The following is a 17,463-nucleotide window of genomic DNA, read 5'->3' on the forward strand; positions in this document are numbered from 1 at the left end:
GAAAATTACATTATTTTACAAACCTTAATGTCTAAGATTAAACTACACTTTAGATTTGTCATTAACAGCTATTTTGCTGAAATCTTCCATAAACCTCAAGTTGTTAAATTATACCCAAAGAAATAACTGTCATTTTAGATGAAATAAATAAAGCCGATGAAAGTGCCATGTTCAAGTCTCACCGTAATACTTGATGCATTCATATGTTGTATCAACTTAGAATCAGGAACAATAACTTGTGGTGCTGTAGCTACAAAAATAGAAGAAAAAAAAGAATAAAAGGTCCATTTACAAACAAGGGTACAGAGCTGCAGGAATGTTATAAAATGTCAAAACCTTTTTCATGATTTTGTTACATTTCCTACTTGAAAATACTCTCAAAGTATTTGCTATTTTAGACTTTTAAAAAATTTTCTATGGAAATCAACAGCTAGAATACATTTATTTTATATTGAAAAATATTAATAAAATGACAATACCTTAGCCAGCATTGCAGTGCATGCCTTTAACACCAGCACTCAGGAAACAGAGGCAGATAGAACTCTGAGTTCAAGGCCAGCCAGGTCGACATAGTAAAGCAGTGTTCTAAAAACAAACGAAAACCCTACAACCTTTTCTAGCAACCTGACTGCTACCACAGTCAAGGCATTTTAATTAACTATTTGAAAAATACAAGTCAGTGGGTAAAAATGCTTGCTATACAAGCAGGAGGACCTGCTTTGAATCTCCAGAACACACATAAAAGCCATAATAGCATGAGCACCCTAATACCACTGTTGTATGGAGCTACCAGGAGGGTGGGCCAGAGACAGAAGAGCGCTAAGCTTGAGGGGAGCTTGAGGGTGGGTAGCCTAGTGCATACAGCAGAAAACACACAGATGCTGTCTCAGACCAAGTGGAAAGCAAGGATCAACACCTAAAGTTGTATTCTGACTTCCATACATGCACCACAGTACATGAGCACCTACATCTGCATGTGCGCACAACATCACACACACAAGGAACAATGGCAATGTTAATTAAAAAGCGGAAGTAATTGTTTGACCCCGCAAATTTCAGAGAATACACAGATAATCCCATTATCTTGATATTCTCTGAGTGAAAAAAATCAATTTTAATTTATGATGACCTAAAATCCTAGTGCCATGCCTATAGGCAATAGGAGGAACAGTCATCAAAGATGAAAAGGATGTCTACTTTATGGTATAGACTTAATATAGGCATGAAGAGCTGGTGAGATGGTTCAGTAGGCAAAGGTAGTTGCCACCAAGCCACGGACTATCGCTCCTACACACACACACACACACACACACACACACACACACACACACACAATATACAAAACTTTAAAAAAAAAAAAGATCCTCAGAATCTATTAGCTGTAAATGGTAAACCAAATTGTATAGGTTTTCTGCTCCATGTAACTATTCCCTGTGCATTTCACATACTCACAGAAGAAGCAAATGAGTCACGGACAGTCACCACCTTAAACTACGCTTTCATTCACCTGAAGTTTCCTTGCCAGTCAAGTTCATCTAACTATAAGATTCAGGAAATGTTGTAACTCAATAGATTTTTGTCATATTAAAAAAAAACTATGTATGGCGGAGATCCTTTTTATGTACTGAGATCCTTTTTTGTTTTTGGGGTTTTTTGAGACAAGTTTTCTCCATGTAGCCCTAGCTGTCCCGGATATTATTCTGTAGTCCAGGCTGGCCTTGAAATCAGAGATCTGCCTGCCTCTTCCTCCTGAGTGCTGAATTGAATGGTATGGCAGATTCTTAATCTTTCCAGATTTTCTTCAACTGTGAGATTGAGCTAATAGCTATTCTGCAAACACCCCAATAAAAGTTAACAGAACAGGACCTATAACATGATTTGACTTTTGCAAACTATGGCAGAGTCAATAAATGACTTTTTTCTTTCTTTAAATCAAGCATTAAAAGGTGGACTAAATTTTCAGACTACCAAAGTTACAAAATTTCTTCAGTATTGAAGATACAAGAACAAAACAAAACAAACATGTCTTTGAAAGAACATGTTTCATAAAGAAAAACTACCTTATATTAAATGATGAATCCCTTTATAAATAAGTCTGTATAGGTGGGGATCCCCATTTTCTTTTTTTCTTATACAATATATACAAAGTGTGGAATATGGATCCTTACCTCCAACCTATGTGGCACAAGGTTTCTTTGTAATGTTTCTGATATATTTAACAGATTCGCTGGCTCAAAACCTTCTGGGACTCTGTCTATACTACCTATCTCCCCACAGGGGTCTTCTGCCTTTATGCTCTTGGGACTCCAAGTCTCTCTACCTGGTCCCTAGCTCAGCTCATTCACATATTGTAGCTCCCCTCCCAGGGATGCTCTTCTTAACTTTTCCCTTTGTTATTTTGTTTTGCTGGTTTGGAGGCAAAGTCTCAAGTAGTCAAAGCTGGTTCCAACTCACTCTCTACAGAAATAACTAAAGATGACCTTAATATCTCACCCTGCGTCTTCCTGAATGCTAGCATTATAGACGTGCTCCACAATACCCAGCTTATGCAGTGGTGGGTTCATGTATGAACCCAGGGCTTCATATATGCTAGGCGAGCACTCTACCAGCCAACAGAGAAGAAAAAGATCACATAGATCACCCGATCCCAGCGTCTATTTAAAAAAGATGATGGATCCATGAAATTCAAGTCAAAGGAATACTTTTGAAAAACAAGTGCAATTTGCTAGCCACGACAGGGAGCTCTAGCCTCCTCACCTTGCTGTGACGCAGGAATAAGAACCTGCTGGGTCTGTGCTTGCTGAGGTACCGTTTGCTGAGGTTGCGCCTGCTGGTGGTGGTGGTGGTGGTGATGCTGCTGCTGCTGGGGCTGGTGCTGCTGCTGAACTTGCAACAAAAGCTGCTGTTCTTCTGAATGAAATCCATCTACTGCCCTAGACTGCATTAGTTTATTCTCCCACAACTAAGACAAAGAACAATAAAGACTTCTCAGTGACTTCAAGAAAACTCTGGATATATAGGCAAAACATTAATTTATTACGTGTTTGTAAATTTCTTCCATTCTAAGAAATAATACAATCCCACACACACACACATGAATTAACCTTTCTTACCCAAGTTTTATATAAGGAAAATAAACCTTAATCAGACCTCATGTTTATTATGCTGAAGAAATTTTTTTTACATTCCAAGAAACTTTCTAGAGTAATTCCTCACCTCAGTTGTCAGGTATTGTTAACAGAGTTCCCAGAGTCAATCCCTGAATAATCACAGCTTATCTTTTTACTTTTTATTTCAAAATCATTACGTAATTGCTTTTATGGAACTTTGCTCAATACAAATTTCCTATCTCTTCAATAGGAGTCAACATGAGAACTATTCACCCATTTGTCCTTAATGAGAATAATGAGAAATAAAGGCATTCTAAATTAAGACAGGTCAACTTCCTTCTGTTTGTCTAACCTTGATGTTAAAGAAAGTGATGCTGAAATGGTCATCCCAATCCTCTCTCTACACCTCCTGAAATGTCCTTTCTCCCAATATGGACGACTGACATTCACTTTCTGCTTAGTCACTTCTATAGGTTGAACATATTTAGTCTAAAAACTCAAAATCTGCAATGTTCTAAAATCTGTACCTTTTTGACTCCTGACAGGATGTCACTACAGGAAAATTCTACCTGATGAAACTTTACTTTATGTACAAAAACCATTAAAATACTATGCAAAATTAACTTCTAACAATGTATAAAAAGGTGTATGTGAAACATAAGAGAACTTTTACTGCTTATTATATGCAAGTATTTCAAAGTCTGAAAAAAATGCAGAAAGACAACATTCCTGGGTTGCTGATTCCTTTCAGGTTAGGGATACCCAATTTGTACTTTCTTATTTCACCACACGGTAAATTCATAATGGGAGGAAAGGGGAGGAAGAACCACCCAAAAGAAAGGAAATGAAAACATTCCCATAACATATTTGCTTTCTCCTATGTTTATTGTTTAGAGTTTCACTCCTATAAGAAATTATCTAAGAAAGTAAAATTGTGCCTCTAAAATGCAAAGAAACAATTTGGTCAGTTTTACACTAGTCCATCCGTGTATGCATTCTGTTTTTAAGTCCAGGATCCGCTCTTGAGATACTGCTTTGCTAACTCAGAGCTCTGTTTCCTCAGGATCCTTTCAGAGGCTCCTGTACTCACAGACTCAAAACAAAGCAAAATTCCCCTCGCCTTTCCCTCTCTACATGACCTAGATTTATGACAACCTGCTCCAACAGTCCCAGTGTCTTTCCAGCAGTGTTCTGAAGAATGAAGTAAGTCAGGTTCACAACAGAACTACTTCCCTAGCAAACCCGATGCTTAAAGGCCTGAAATCTGTACTTAAAACAGTACTAACCTCCACTCACTCATGGCTATGGGAGCTTAAAGTGAGTGGTCACTGAGCGCTCGCTGTTATTACTAATCCAATAGTGGCTTTAATTAGGTAACAGCATTACATCAGAGGCTGGAAAACCAGTTAATCCTGGTTTGTCTACTAATGTGACTCAATCGTGTAACATTCTTACACATTTCCTCATCTAAAACTAAAGGGAATTCATTTAGATTATTGTTAAACTTCTAGCCAATAGAGGCTTTTACAAACTTCACACTAAAAACAACTTCCTAGAGCAACAAAGTAGTACTTCCTAAGAGTCCAAATTTTATCTGGCTGAACTCTGCGGAGGGGGGGGGGGGGGGGAGCAACTCCCACAAATTATCACCTAACCTCCACATGCACATGGTGGTATATACACATGTGTGTGCAAACACACAGACAAAATACATTTTTTTCTTAAAATCAAAATCAAAATATAAAGTAAAAGAATAGTCAGTGTTTAAGAAACTTTTTTAAGCCAGTCACACACCTTTACTCACAGCACTTGGGAAACAGAGGCAAGTGGATGTCTGAGTTCAAGGCCAGCCTAGCCTACATAGTAAGTTCCAAAGATCCTCCCCCAAGAGGGGGAAGAAGTTTTACAGAATAATTTTCTAACTGAGGAGGTGATGAAGACAATCCAAACTAGTTCTTAAAGTACATTTTCTAACAATGTCCAATATCCAACCCATTATACTTTTTCGGTTTTTTTTTATTGGATTTTTTTTTTTACTTACATTTCAAATGTTATTCCCTTTTTCCAGTTTCCCCTTCATAAACCCTTATCCCATCCATCGCCTCTTCCCCTTTTTCTTTAAGGGTGTTCCCCAACCCAACCACCCACCCTTTCCCATCTCCCACCCTGACATTCCCCTACACTGGGGAGTCCAGCCTTGGCAGTACCAAAGGCTTCTCCTCCCATTGGTGCCCAACAAGGCCATCCTCTGCTACATATGCAGCTGGAGTCATGGGTCCGTCCATGTGTACTCTTTGGATGGTGGTTTAGTTCCTGGGAGCTCTGGTTGGTTGGTATTGTTGTTTTTATGGGGTTGCAAGCCCCTTCAGCTCCTTCAGTTCGTTCTCTAACTCCTCCAATGGGGACCTCATTGTCAGTTCAATGGGTGGCTGCAAGCATTCACCTCTGTATTTGTCATGCTCTGGCAGAGCCTCTAAGGAGACAGCTCTATCAGGTTCCTGTCAGCATGCACTTCTTGACTTCATCAATATTGTCTGGGTTTGGTGGCTGTATGTATATGGGCTAGATCCCCAGGTGGGGCAGTCCTTCAGTCTCTGCTCCAAACTTTGTCTCCCTATCTCCTATGAATATTTTTGTTCCCCCTTCTAAGAATTATTTGTGTGTATGTGAAGACATATCACTTGCTTGTGGGCTGTCCTCACTAACAGAAAAGGGTGTAGGTAGAATCCCCCTGGAACTGGAGTTACACGCAGTTGAGCTGGCTATAGGTTCTAGGAAGTGGGTTCTAGGAACAGAGCTCTTACGTTCTGTGCTCAGATGACTGAGCCATCTCTCTATAGCCCCTCTTTACTTCCCTAAATTCAGTGTTGTATTGTTATTACCATCAGTTGGTTGTGAGCCCATCATTCCAATGAATATTGGCTACATGTAATGAGCAGCTAAGTACATAGTCTACTCCCCTACTTTCTTCTGTCAAGGACCTAGCAATCAAAATTCAGAACTGAGAAGGTTTACAGTGTATTTCAGTAGTAAGAGTGCTTTCCCGGTTAGCATGAAATGAGAACCACAAATCCAGAACCATAAGAAAATAAAAGGAAGAAGGAAAGGAAAGGAGAGGAGAGGGGAGGGGAGGGGAGGGGAGGGGAGGGGAGGGGAGGGGAGAGGAGAGGAGAGGAGAGGAGAGGAGAGGAGAGGGGAGGGGAGGGAAGGGAAGGGAAGGGAAGGGAAGGGAAGGGAAGGGAAGGGAAGGGAAGGGAAGGGAAGGGAAGGAAAGGAAAGGAAAGGAAAGAAGAGGAGCTGGCTGCTACACAAGAGGAGGAGAGCTGATTCTGAGGTGAAATCCCAGACTTAGGCTATCGTCAGATTAAGAAGTGAGCCACAAGCCATTATAATAAATTGCCAAGGTTATTTTGTGATGTTTGCAAAAGTAAGAATAGTTGTATTAAAATCTAAACCAATGCTTTTCTTTTGGGGGGGGATTTTATATATATATATATATATATATATATATATATATATATATATATATATTTTCATTCATTCTATGTTTTTATTGGGTTATACAGTATACATAAAAGCTTAAGAAACATTGTTTTCTGCACTGTTAGTTAATGGATTAACTTTCTAAAGTTTACAAACACATCTGCTGAACTGTAATAATCTGTAGACTATATTATAGATTATGTTAATTATATTAATCTGCATAATCTGAACATTATGATATATATGTATATAACCTATAATATAATCACCTTTATATCTGTAAAAATAGCCCGCATCCCAACTGGAAGTCTAAAACCATTCTCACCTCAATTATGATTTTTTCCCCCTACATACATACCCATGATAAAAGTTTAATTAGCAAACTATAAACAGTGCAATAAAAGAGAACACCTATAAGAATATTCTGGGATAACAAGCTATGTGATTGTCTCTTTCTCAAAGTACTTTATTGAATGTCTGCAGCTTCTCGTGGGGATATGAAATCCAATATCTATGTGGTAAGATTTAGGTGAAGTACAGACACTTGTTAGGTTATCTAAACAAACACACTATGACACTGCACAGGTATTTCGGCACCTGGGTGGACATTAAATGATTAATGGATGAGTTGCATATGCAGAGTGGATAAGCTGGACAGAGAAATGACTCACAACTAGATACTACACAGCTGACTGGAGAAAGATTTTATCATTCTGGTCAGCATGCACACAACCTACAACTCACAAATTACTGATTTCTGGATTATTTCACTTAATATTTTCCTAACAAAGCTGACTAAGGGTAATCAAAACCTCAAAAAATAAGATAAGGAATCTGGAGAGAATGACTTAGTAGTTAAGAGCACTTGCTGCTCTTTCAGAGGTCGCAGGTTCAGTTCCCAGTTCTCTCATGACACCTCTCAATAGTCTGTAACCCCAGTTCCAAGAAATCCAATGCCATCCCCTGGCCTCCACAAGCACTGAGCACAGCCATGGTACCTACAAGCAAAACACCCACACACATTTCCTTTTTAAAGAAAGACTGTAAAGGGGCAGGAGAGATGGCTCAGAGGTTAAGAGCACTGGCTGTTTCTTCCAGAGGTCCTGAGTTCAATTCCCAGCAACCACATGGTGGCTCCCAACCATCTGTAATGGGATCTGATGCCCTCTTCTGGTGTGTCTGAAGACAGTGACAGTGTACTTACATACATGAATAAACAAATCTTTTTAAAAAAAGAAAGACTGTAGATAAGGGGAAACTAGCAACTATTTTTAAGAACAGCAGCTTAGTCCCATCTATTGCCCCAGTTAGTCAGACTCCTGAGCAGAGGCTTAGTATGGCTTGTTTGCAAAGACTAGCTGCCACTGCAACGGGTACTGTATTTGTTACAATACTGAGCTACTTTCTGCTAAATAACCTTAGGCTACTCCATTGCTCTTAATGTGCAGTTTCTAAAATGAACCATATCAAAGTTCCGTAAGCCCAGAGAAAGGCAGTCTCTTAGACTGGGCATGCTGAGCCATGTCTTCAGTGCAGACACAGGAGAGGGGCAAAGGCCAGTGTGTCTGTTTCCAAGGCCACCCATTCGAGGGTAGGGGGTGTTGGGGGTGGGAGGGTGTTACCCCATGTGCTGTTAGAGATAGTTCTACTTTTGAATGAATTCCTTCATGAAGACATTATTTTACTTGGGACTTAACAGGTAACTAGGAATTTATAAGCTATTTAGTATTAAATTTAAAGAAAGATTGTAAAAAATAATGTTTATTAGAATTCTGTTTTCAGTATAGGATACTACTGGCATTTTAGGCTGAGGATATCTGTATCATACGGGATGGTCCCACAGGAAACGCAACATTCCTAGTCCTTGCCTACTAAACGACAAAGGTGTTGGCCACTCCTGACACATGAACATGTCCACATCCTGCCAAAAGCTTGGCAGGGGTTGGGCCGTCCATCAAGAATCAGAACTCAGGGGTTGGGGATTTAGCTCAGCGGTAGAGCACTTGCCTAGCAAGCGCAAGGCCCTGGGTTCGGTCCCCAGCTCCGAAAAAAAAAAAGAATCAGAACTCAGCTTCGTAAACGTTCTAGTAACTTAATGAACACAGAAATAATACCATATAACTAAGCACCAAGCTTATACCTTCAAATAAAGCTGGATTTACCCACTCAATATTTATCTTTTACTTTCATTTATTAAAAAAGGTTCGTGCATCTAACTGCTATGCTGGCGTGTATGTATGTCTAATGCGCACAGAGGTCCGAAGGCATCAGATTCCCTGCAAATGAATTATGGATGGTTGTGAGCCTCCACGTGGGTACTAAGAACTGAGGACAGGTCCTCTGTAAGAGCAGCAAGCGCTCTTAACTGCTCAAGCATCTCTTCAGCTCTTCAATTTCACTTCTGCACAATTTTAACTTGATCAGAAAGTTCTAGGTCCTAAATATCAGCTGTTAAAATGCTACTCTGCTTTGGCAATAGTAATTGTGCTGGTAATGCTGAACTAGGGATATAGAATTGTTAAGCATTTCTTTGCTTAAAAAAACTGGAAGAGCTCTTTTAATTTTATTTACTCCCTTTCCCACAAGTAAAATATTAATTCTGGCACATTCACACTTCAGCAATTTTTGCCTAGGTATCTAAAATTGACATGACAAAAATTTAGCTTCTGTTCCCCAAAAGTCTGAGACTGTATGTGAGATGATCTGGTAACTACATTTTATTTAATTCTATTGAAATAAGCACACATGTAGACATTATCACCTCCTTCTTTAGAGAAAAGGAACCTGAAAAACGAGTAGTTAAGCAAGTTCTCCAAGACGAGCAAATAACAGAAGGCAAAAGCAGGATAATTACATGGCTGAAGACTAACTCTGTGTCTCTGAGCACCATGCCTGGTACTGCCCTTGCCTCGCCCTTCTCATTTCACCAGTTCCTTCCTCTACTTTCTGTTTCACTTACTCTTTGGAGAAGCTAAGTTCCCTAACATCTTTTGGAAGCTCTGAAATAAAATCAGTGTACACTTTATCCAGAAGCTAGGTACTTTGCAGAAACAGGAACCATTCAAAATCTCTAATCCAACACTGCTGGAGAATGGGCACTTCACAGTTTGAGTACAAGGTAAATGCTGACCATCCTTTGTCAAGGACACTTAACTAAAAGATGGTAGAAATGTGAATGTAGGTCTTTTATCTCATGGCGCACACAGGCTCTCATATTGCCACTACCTACTAGCTAAACACTCTTGTCAAAGGACAGAAGCAGGTAATTATTCAATTTATAGTTTAGGTATTTATATCAATGTATTAAGTATCTATGTATAATTAGGGTGTATTTAGAAAAGTGGTTCTCAACATGTGGTGATTTTGCTACTTCTTCCTTAGGGAGATGGGCAATAAAGCCATCTCTGAACACAACTAATGGGTGTAAGTCAGAACTGGCAGAAGTCAGTCAGTTGCTAACATTAGATATACAGCTGTCAAAATCAGTCCAACGTCAAATGCACCACAGCTGAGGGACTAAACTAGAGGCATAGAACCTCAATTTTCAGATTCCTCTCTAACTGAGGAATCCATTTTATCAGCATGAACGCAAAGGGTTAAGGATGTGGCTCACTGGCATAGCATTGGCCTAGCTTGTACAAGGCTCCCAGTCTGATGAAGAGCAATGTAGTGTGGGTGTGGGTGTGTGTGAGTGTGTGTGAGTGAGGGGGAGAATGGAGGTTCGGAATCACGCAGTTTATATATTTGCTATTTAGATATATAGGTAGGCCTGACAGGTTGGTTTTATCATTCACTTTGAGTTTTGCTTTTACAGTGTTTTGGGTTTTTGGTTTTCTGAGACAACTTCACTACGTAGCCCTTACACAGTACCATTTCTCCTACCTTCCCTTCCTTATTTGCTCATTATTTACTTTGAAGAGAATTTCTAAAGTGTCATTCCCATCCAGTTCCTTGCCAATACACATTCCAATTAAATATGGACAATATTTATGCCTTCCCCCCAGCTCCCATAGTTTAAACACGCCTTAAGTGAGTTCTTAACACGTCAGGAACTGACTTAAATAATTGGCTAGGTTTGTTTTAGTTTTTAAATGACATTTCTGACAATATCTAATTAATCTTTAAATTATATGCTGCCTCACTGTGCATCTCAGTTCATAATCTAATTACCACTGTATCTGATAGCCTCAGCAACCTTGATAATCTGTGAAACAGTTAAAAAAGGAGCTCACTCACAAAGCCCATTATAAATCATAAAACACACAATGGATGCTAACCTTGTGAGCAAGAAAATCTGAATAGCTCAATGTGGTAATAATCACTAACCACATGTAGTGATTTAAATTTAAATTAAATAAAATTAACAAAAATGTATTCCTCAGTTCTTCCAATCACATCCCAGATGCTGCACAGCCACATGTGGCTGCGCAGATGACAGACACACACTTCGGTCACTGCAGACAGTCCTGGGCAAGGCTAGGGTCTACCTGTTAAATCTAGGGCACATTCTGAAAATTCTAATGAGGTCCTGAAATTTAGTGCAGAGAATTAAGTTCATTCTGGTCTAACAGCTTTAACTCTTATTACAACCCAAGTGTGTGCCCCACTTAACAATAACAAAAATAGCATTAGTAAGATTCAGAAGCCACATCCGAAATTAAGCAGTTCAGCTAAATATTTAACTGAGTGCCAGCTACATAGGCCAAGTATTATGGTAGAAACTGAAGATTAAATGCTGAACGAGTTACTTTCAAATGTCAGAAACACACAAGTGAAGACACTTGATTTTTCCAAGACAATTTAATGTCTTTGAACAGCTATAGGGACCAGTCAAAAGACAGAATTCTCCAAACTGTCAACCGACAAAGCAAGAGAAAATAAAGATCCCAGATTGACCCATACCATTTCTATATCTCTAAAAAAACTTTATTCTTTACATAATGTTACAGAGAAGACAATTACGGAGTCCAGCAAAATGTAAAACATTCCCCAGTGCACAAGGACGAAGGTAAGCTTGTCTATTTAATCTTCGTATAATTTAGACATCTATGCTGTTCCAAATCCCAAAGGAGGCATTCTACACCTTTATCTTTAGGCACTCCATTTCTCTCCCTGTAGGGAATAGTTTATTTCCTTATTCTTAATGTACTATAAATACTCTATGCTGTTCCACGATCTTCCAACTCCTATTTCATAAGAGGAATTCTAACACTTGTATCCTTGAGTATTAAAAAATAACTTATTTCCCTCCAGGTAAGTACTACTCATTTCACTAAAACTTAACATTTTTTTCCCTTTCTTACATTGGCAATATTCTAGAAGTTGTCCACAGGTGCTTAAACATATTAAGACATATTTCATCACCACAATAAAGCTCAGACTTCATTTTAAATGAGTGCTAAATTCTAGCTTCCACATCTGAAAGGAAAAGACCACAGCTATGCCCTAAGGACGTATTGGCTGTGATGACTTGAGCACAGCTCTAAAGAAGCTGCTCCCGCTTTCTAAACCAACAGTTACTGCTTCTGACCTCAGGTCCATTTCTCTCTTTTTAATTTATTATTTCAAGTTTTTTGAGGTGGGGGTTGTGCACATGCCAAAGCACAAGTCAAAGGACAACTTTAGAAAATCAGCTTCTGTTCCTCTATCTCTTTCCAAAAATGACTGAGCACTTCAAAAAAATTGGGATACTTTTAGTGTTAAAATTTTAAAATGAAAAGCCTGGGTTTGTATAAATGATGCCAACTTTTCCAGAATTAACTGGGAAAAAAAGCTGATAAAAATGGCATAAAGAAGCTGGATTTCCCATCTGCCTCTCCATTTCAATGTTGTTTTGATCGAAGGGTAGAAAGAAAAAATTCTCATATAGTTACACAACTGAGAAAGCAAAAGATATTTTAAAATATTAAAGTTCAACAATATATAATCTCAATCTGCATACCAATGAACTTTTCATTACTAAGAGTAAAATCTATTAATATATCTTGTTCTTTGAATGATCTTCCGACAATCATTATAAGTTATGAAACCTTCCGAATGTTTACACATTTGACTAAACAGCAGAGCACACATTTTTAGAACAGTCTCCGCACAGTAAATATACACCTAACGCAGCGCTGCTGCACAGGAACAGAATCTAACAGAAAGGCATGGTAAGTGCTGTGCACTTAGGCTGCTGAACTGAGGTACTGACTTTTCTCAGTGGACAATTTTTGTATGTGTACATGTGGAACCTTCAGAAGGATATTAAAATGACTTCCTCTATCTCTCTCCGCCCTTGCTTAGAGGCTGGTCAATAACGCCTGGGATCCACAGTCTCAATCCCCCAGACACTGGGGTGACAGGCACATGTGGGTCTCATACCTGCCTTTTTTTATGTGGTGCAGGAGATGTGAACTCAGGTCCTCTTAACTTCAGAACAAGCACTCTTACTCGTTGAGTCATTTTCCCAACCATACAAGATGCAACTTTTAAATGAAAGAATAATAAACTATGAAATTTTCAAATTGGGTACTTAGTCTAACTAGTACAAAAATACTCCACACTTTCACCTCATTCTACCACCAGAAAACACACATGCTGCCATGTGTATGTGTGCTTTGCCCACATGAATGTCTGTGCACCATTTGTGTGCTGATTAATGCCCATGGAGGCCAAAAGAGGGCACCTCCTGGGACTGTACTTATAGTCTATTGTGAGCCACCATGTGGGTGCTGTGAATCAATCCCAGTTCCTCTGGACAATCAGCCAGAGCTCTCAAGCACTGAGCTATCTCTTCAGTGCCCACACAAATGCCATTTAAAAAAAAAAATCTTTAAGTATGTCTGCATAATAAACCTAAGAGGAAAAACTAGTTCTCAGTGTATAATACACAATAAAAGGAGCATTTAGTCTACACCAAGGATTTTACTCTAGTACCTACACTTTTTTATTGAGCATTTGTTCAATCCCTCCTTCAACATAAACAAATTTTAAAATACAAATACAATAAAAATACAAAAAAAGTAAATACTATTACTGACATGTCAAGTAAAACAACCATAAAAATCACATGTGAACAAGAAAAGCTATTATAAGCCATTGTGATAGGCAGGCATTCTCTATGCTTACTGCACTTCATCCTGAGAACCACCACCCAGGAGTCTGCACTACCACCTCCAATCTCACAGGGAAGGAAGCTGAATACAAGGTACCTAGCTACCCAAGTAGAGGACGTAGAGACGGCAGAGCTGAAGTTTAAGCCAATACCTTTCACTACACTATATACTGTCTCTCCTTAAAGTCAAACATTCATCATTCGACATCTTCATAGAAAAGTTATTAATACTAAAATATTCTTTTAAAAAGAGACAAACTCACAGTTTTTAGTTCCATCAGGACCTGTTCATCCACTCCATCATCCAGAAAAATGTCTCGGACATCATTAATAACATCTTCAATCACAGATCTATACAATTTAGGCTTTAAAGGAAAAATAAGATTCAATAAAAGACTGATTTCAAAATTTTAACAGGCTTTGAGAAATCCTTAATAAAATATCTAATCCTTAAATACAAGTCACTGGGTCAATTATCTAAATCTATTTTAAATTGCGACTTTAAAGATACTGCAATCCTAAGTCAGGCTTAGCACTCTTGAGGCAGAGACAAGAGGATATCAGAGTTCCAGGGCAGCCTGACCTCTACACAGAGAACCTGTCTTCGAAACAAAACAAAACACATATTTTGTCCTTACTAAATTAAATTTTACAGTGACATATTTTATAAAAGTGTAAGGCCGGGCAATGTAGTTCATAAAACAAAGTTCTTTATGCAGACAGGATACACAAATTCCAGTTCTAATTTCCTTGATTGTGACTAAAATTTCTAACATCATAATTAATAAGTTTATGGTTACGCCTGGTTCCTACTATCCATGTTTGATTTAACCCTCGTCCCATCTCACAGCCTTTCCAGTTCTTATATTTGGGGAACTCTTTGTTCACTAGTCATCTTCTGGTCATACCCAGCAGTCTTATCCAAATGTGATCATACAAAAATGACCTCAGTTTTTTCCCTGTCCTGGTCTGTACCTTCAAGCTATATCACCAAACTCTACATTGGTCATGTAATTTTAAATTGGTAGGATAAATTTCCAGCAGACCAGAAGTTTCAATATTTTTTAAATCAGTCACCATAAAAGAAATTCCAACACTGAGACACAAAATTTCGTTCTCTTGCTACTATTCAATCATTCAGCAACTAGCCAATAACTTAACCAATTCAGAAGCACTATTACTGAAGGAAAAAGGAAAATGCTAAACTTCACTCGAAGTGGCTTTTGTCTTTATTGAATACAAGGTCATTTAATAAATCTGTCCTTTTAAAACACATTTTCCAAACTTTGAAACTGGCAAATTGGAGACTGCATGTAGCATTATTGGAAGGTTCCTTTTAGAGGTTGCTAATTTTTTGGCACAATATTTGGTAACCTGGGTGGGTTTGACCATGTTAGCTTCTGGTAAAATTAAAACCATTACTTAATCTTTAATTCTTAAAATTCAGTTTAGGCTGTACCTCTTTCTTCACTTAACTCTACATACACATCAATGGATTGTGAGCACAGAAGCTTCAGTCACCGCGAAAAGCTTCATGCCTTGAGTATTAAGAAAACACTACCAAACTCAAGTCCTCTTTGGGGAAACATTTAACGTACAACGCCATTTTTTTTAAAGCCGAGAATGTTGACAGTATCTCTTCCAAGAAAAAGAAAATCATCCTATCTGATCTAAAACGATTTAAAATTAAACTGTATAAAGGGAAGGAAAAAAGAACAAAACGAGGCTGCAATTCTGGCCTACTTCCCACTACAAACAAAGGCAGTACACTCTAGCTGCCACAGCAAAAACACACTCGGGTCCGTGACAACAGCCTCCTGGCTCCGGAGCGAAATTTCGGCGTGAAGGGAGCGTAGAAATAAACTGAACTCCGCACGCCGGCGCCTCTCGCCTCGGGAGCACGCACCTCCCAGCCCCGCGCTCTGCAGCTCTCACTATTTAAAGCCGGATCTGGTGTTTAAATGGAGAGGCGGTGACGTAGGCCTGAAAAGCACCTTCCCATCCTGGCAGAGTCTATATTAGAGAGCGGCAATGGCTCTATATAAACAGGGCAGCCAAAGGGAGGAGGACCACAAGGCGCAGGCACTGAAAAGCAGGGTAAGCGGCCGCAGCCATGATGGATCGACCCGAGTCGCCAACGGTACAGTGTCGGGCGGCCGCAGGCTGTTCTGCGGCGTTTGGGACCGGGCAAAAAACCCAAGAAAACAAACAAAAAAACAAAACAAAAAAATGTGTTTTATTGTAACAATAAAAAAAAAAGGATCAAGAGTTGGGGTGGCCTAGTGATCACATTGCGTTGGTGACTCTTTTTAAAAGGTTATTTTTATGTGACTGCTTTTTGCAAACCTACGTGATCGCAAGTAACCAAAAAAGGGAGCAGCGGGAAGTAGGCAAATATCAAGGCGAAAGCGGGGGACTCTTGGGCCACTCACTGTAGGCTTTGTTTGTTCTGGTGCTTTTGCTAGTCGAGGATACCGCGGGGGTTTTGCTTCCCCTTCGCCATTTTATCCACTGGGGAGGAACCGAGATAAGTGCTTTCCAACCTTCATCTTTTTTGTCTCTTTTTTTTTTTTTCCTTTCGGAGGATTAGTAAAATCGGCCCCAGCGGAGGCTTCCCAAAGCACCACCTCCAGAGAGCCCCCGAAGGCACGCCCGGCCTTGGCGACGTCCAAGAGGCTCCCCAAACGCGGGGCTCGACCCGCGGACGCTCGGGAGGCTGGCCGGGTCCGGGTCCCGCGTGGGGCCGCCACCCTCCTGCCTGCGCCCCGGGGTCGGCAGCCAGGGCCCAACGGCCTGCGTGGCCCGCCCCGCGGCGCTCCCGGCCTCGCCGCCCTCCGCCCGCCAGCCCGCGGCGCCCCCCCGCCCGGCCAGGCCCGCGGCGGGCAGCGGTGGTGGAGGGCGGAGGGGACCGGGTCGGGAGCGCCGCCTCGCCCGGGCCCGCCCCCGCCCGCCCCGGCCGTTGCCTGCCGCCGGAACCTTTCGCAGCCCCCGCCGGCCACCGCACCACGTCCTTACCACGGTGTTTGTGTTTGCCGAGTTCGCCATTTCCACACACAACACAAACAAGAGAGAACGAGATATTAAAAAAAAAAAAAGAAAAAGAAAAAGAAAAAAAAACTGAGACCCGGAGGGTGACCCAAGTCACCCGCAAGAGTGGGGCAAAAATTTCTCAACAAAACCGATCCAGAAGGAGTAAGAGGCGGGAGACCAGGAGGAGGGGGGCACTCCTCCCGCAGCTAAAAACCTCGAGAATCGCCTAAAGGAAAAAAAAGGGAAAAAAAAATAAGCCACGACCCCTTAGGGGGTTAGGGGGCGTCACCCGCTCCCCCACTCGGCGCCGAGGAGGGAAACCAACACCGGTCACCGCTCCCCGCGCCACCGCTGCCGCCACCGGCTGCAGCTCCAGCCGTCCGGTCCGCCTGCTTCTCCCCTTTATATAGCGAGCCAACAAGCTGCGCGAGCCGCCGCCGTCGCTGCCGCCGAGAGACAGGGCGGAGGGAGGGAGGGGCGGAAAGGGCGGGGGCAGCGGGGGGCGGGGCCGAGCGCGAGACACCGCGAGAACCGCGTGCGCACGCGCGCCGGGGCGTCGCCAGGCCCTGGGTGGGCGGGGCCGCGGAGCTGGAGTAAAAGAAGGCGCGCCGCCGCCTTTTCCAAGTCTCGCGTGATCACGTGGTCGGGGGCGGGGGAGCCCTAGCGGAAGCGTTTCGCGGCGGTGGTCCCGGCGCGTTGGCGGGTTGGCCAGGAGGCGTCACTGGACGAGGCTGGTTTATTTAG

General features: G+C 41.1%; 1 protein-coding gene and 1 non-coding gene across 5 annotated transcripts in view; both read right to left on the reverse strand.

Annotated features, from left to right (window-relative positions):
- Gtf2a1 (general transcription factor 2A subunit 1) overlaps positions 1–17,177 on the reverse strand; it is a 32,607-nt gene extending 15,430 nt beyond the window's left edge. The window contains exons 1-4 of one of the 4 annotated variants that reach the window (NM_022208.2): positions 16,705–17,177; positions 13,953–14,054; positions 2,758–2,962; positions 183–250 (exon numbers count right to left, since the gene is read on the reverse strand). In NM_022208.2, the coding sequence (NP_071544.1) occupies positions 183–250; positions 2,758–2,962; positions 13,953–14,054; positions 16,705–16,734 (405 nt within the window). In that variant the 5' untranslated portion in view covers positions 16,735–17,177. The other 3 variants (XM_006240410.4, XM_039112999.2, XM_039113000.2) reach the window with 3 other exon arrangements.
- Positions 1,035–1,177, reverse strand: LOC120093479 (small nucleolar RNA SNORA79). Its single transcript, XR_005486525.1, has one exon. It is a non-coding gene; the product is annotated as a small nucleolar RNA SNORA79 (small nucleolar RNA).
- Positions 17,178–17,463: the final 286 nt, after the last annotated feature.

Source organism: Rattus norvegicus, chromosome 6 (genome assembly GCF_036323735.1).
Source record: "Rattus norvegicus strain BN/NHsdMcwi chromosome 6, GRCr8, whole genome shotgun sequence".
NCBI classification, from domain to species: Eukaryota; Metazoa; Chordata; class Mammalia; order Rodentia; family Muridae; genus Rattus; species Rattus norvegicus.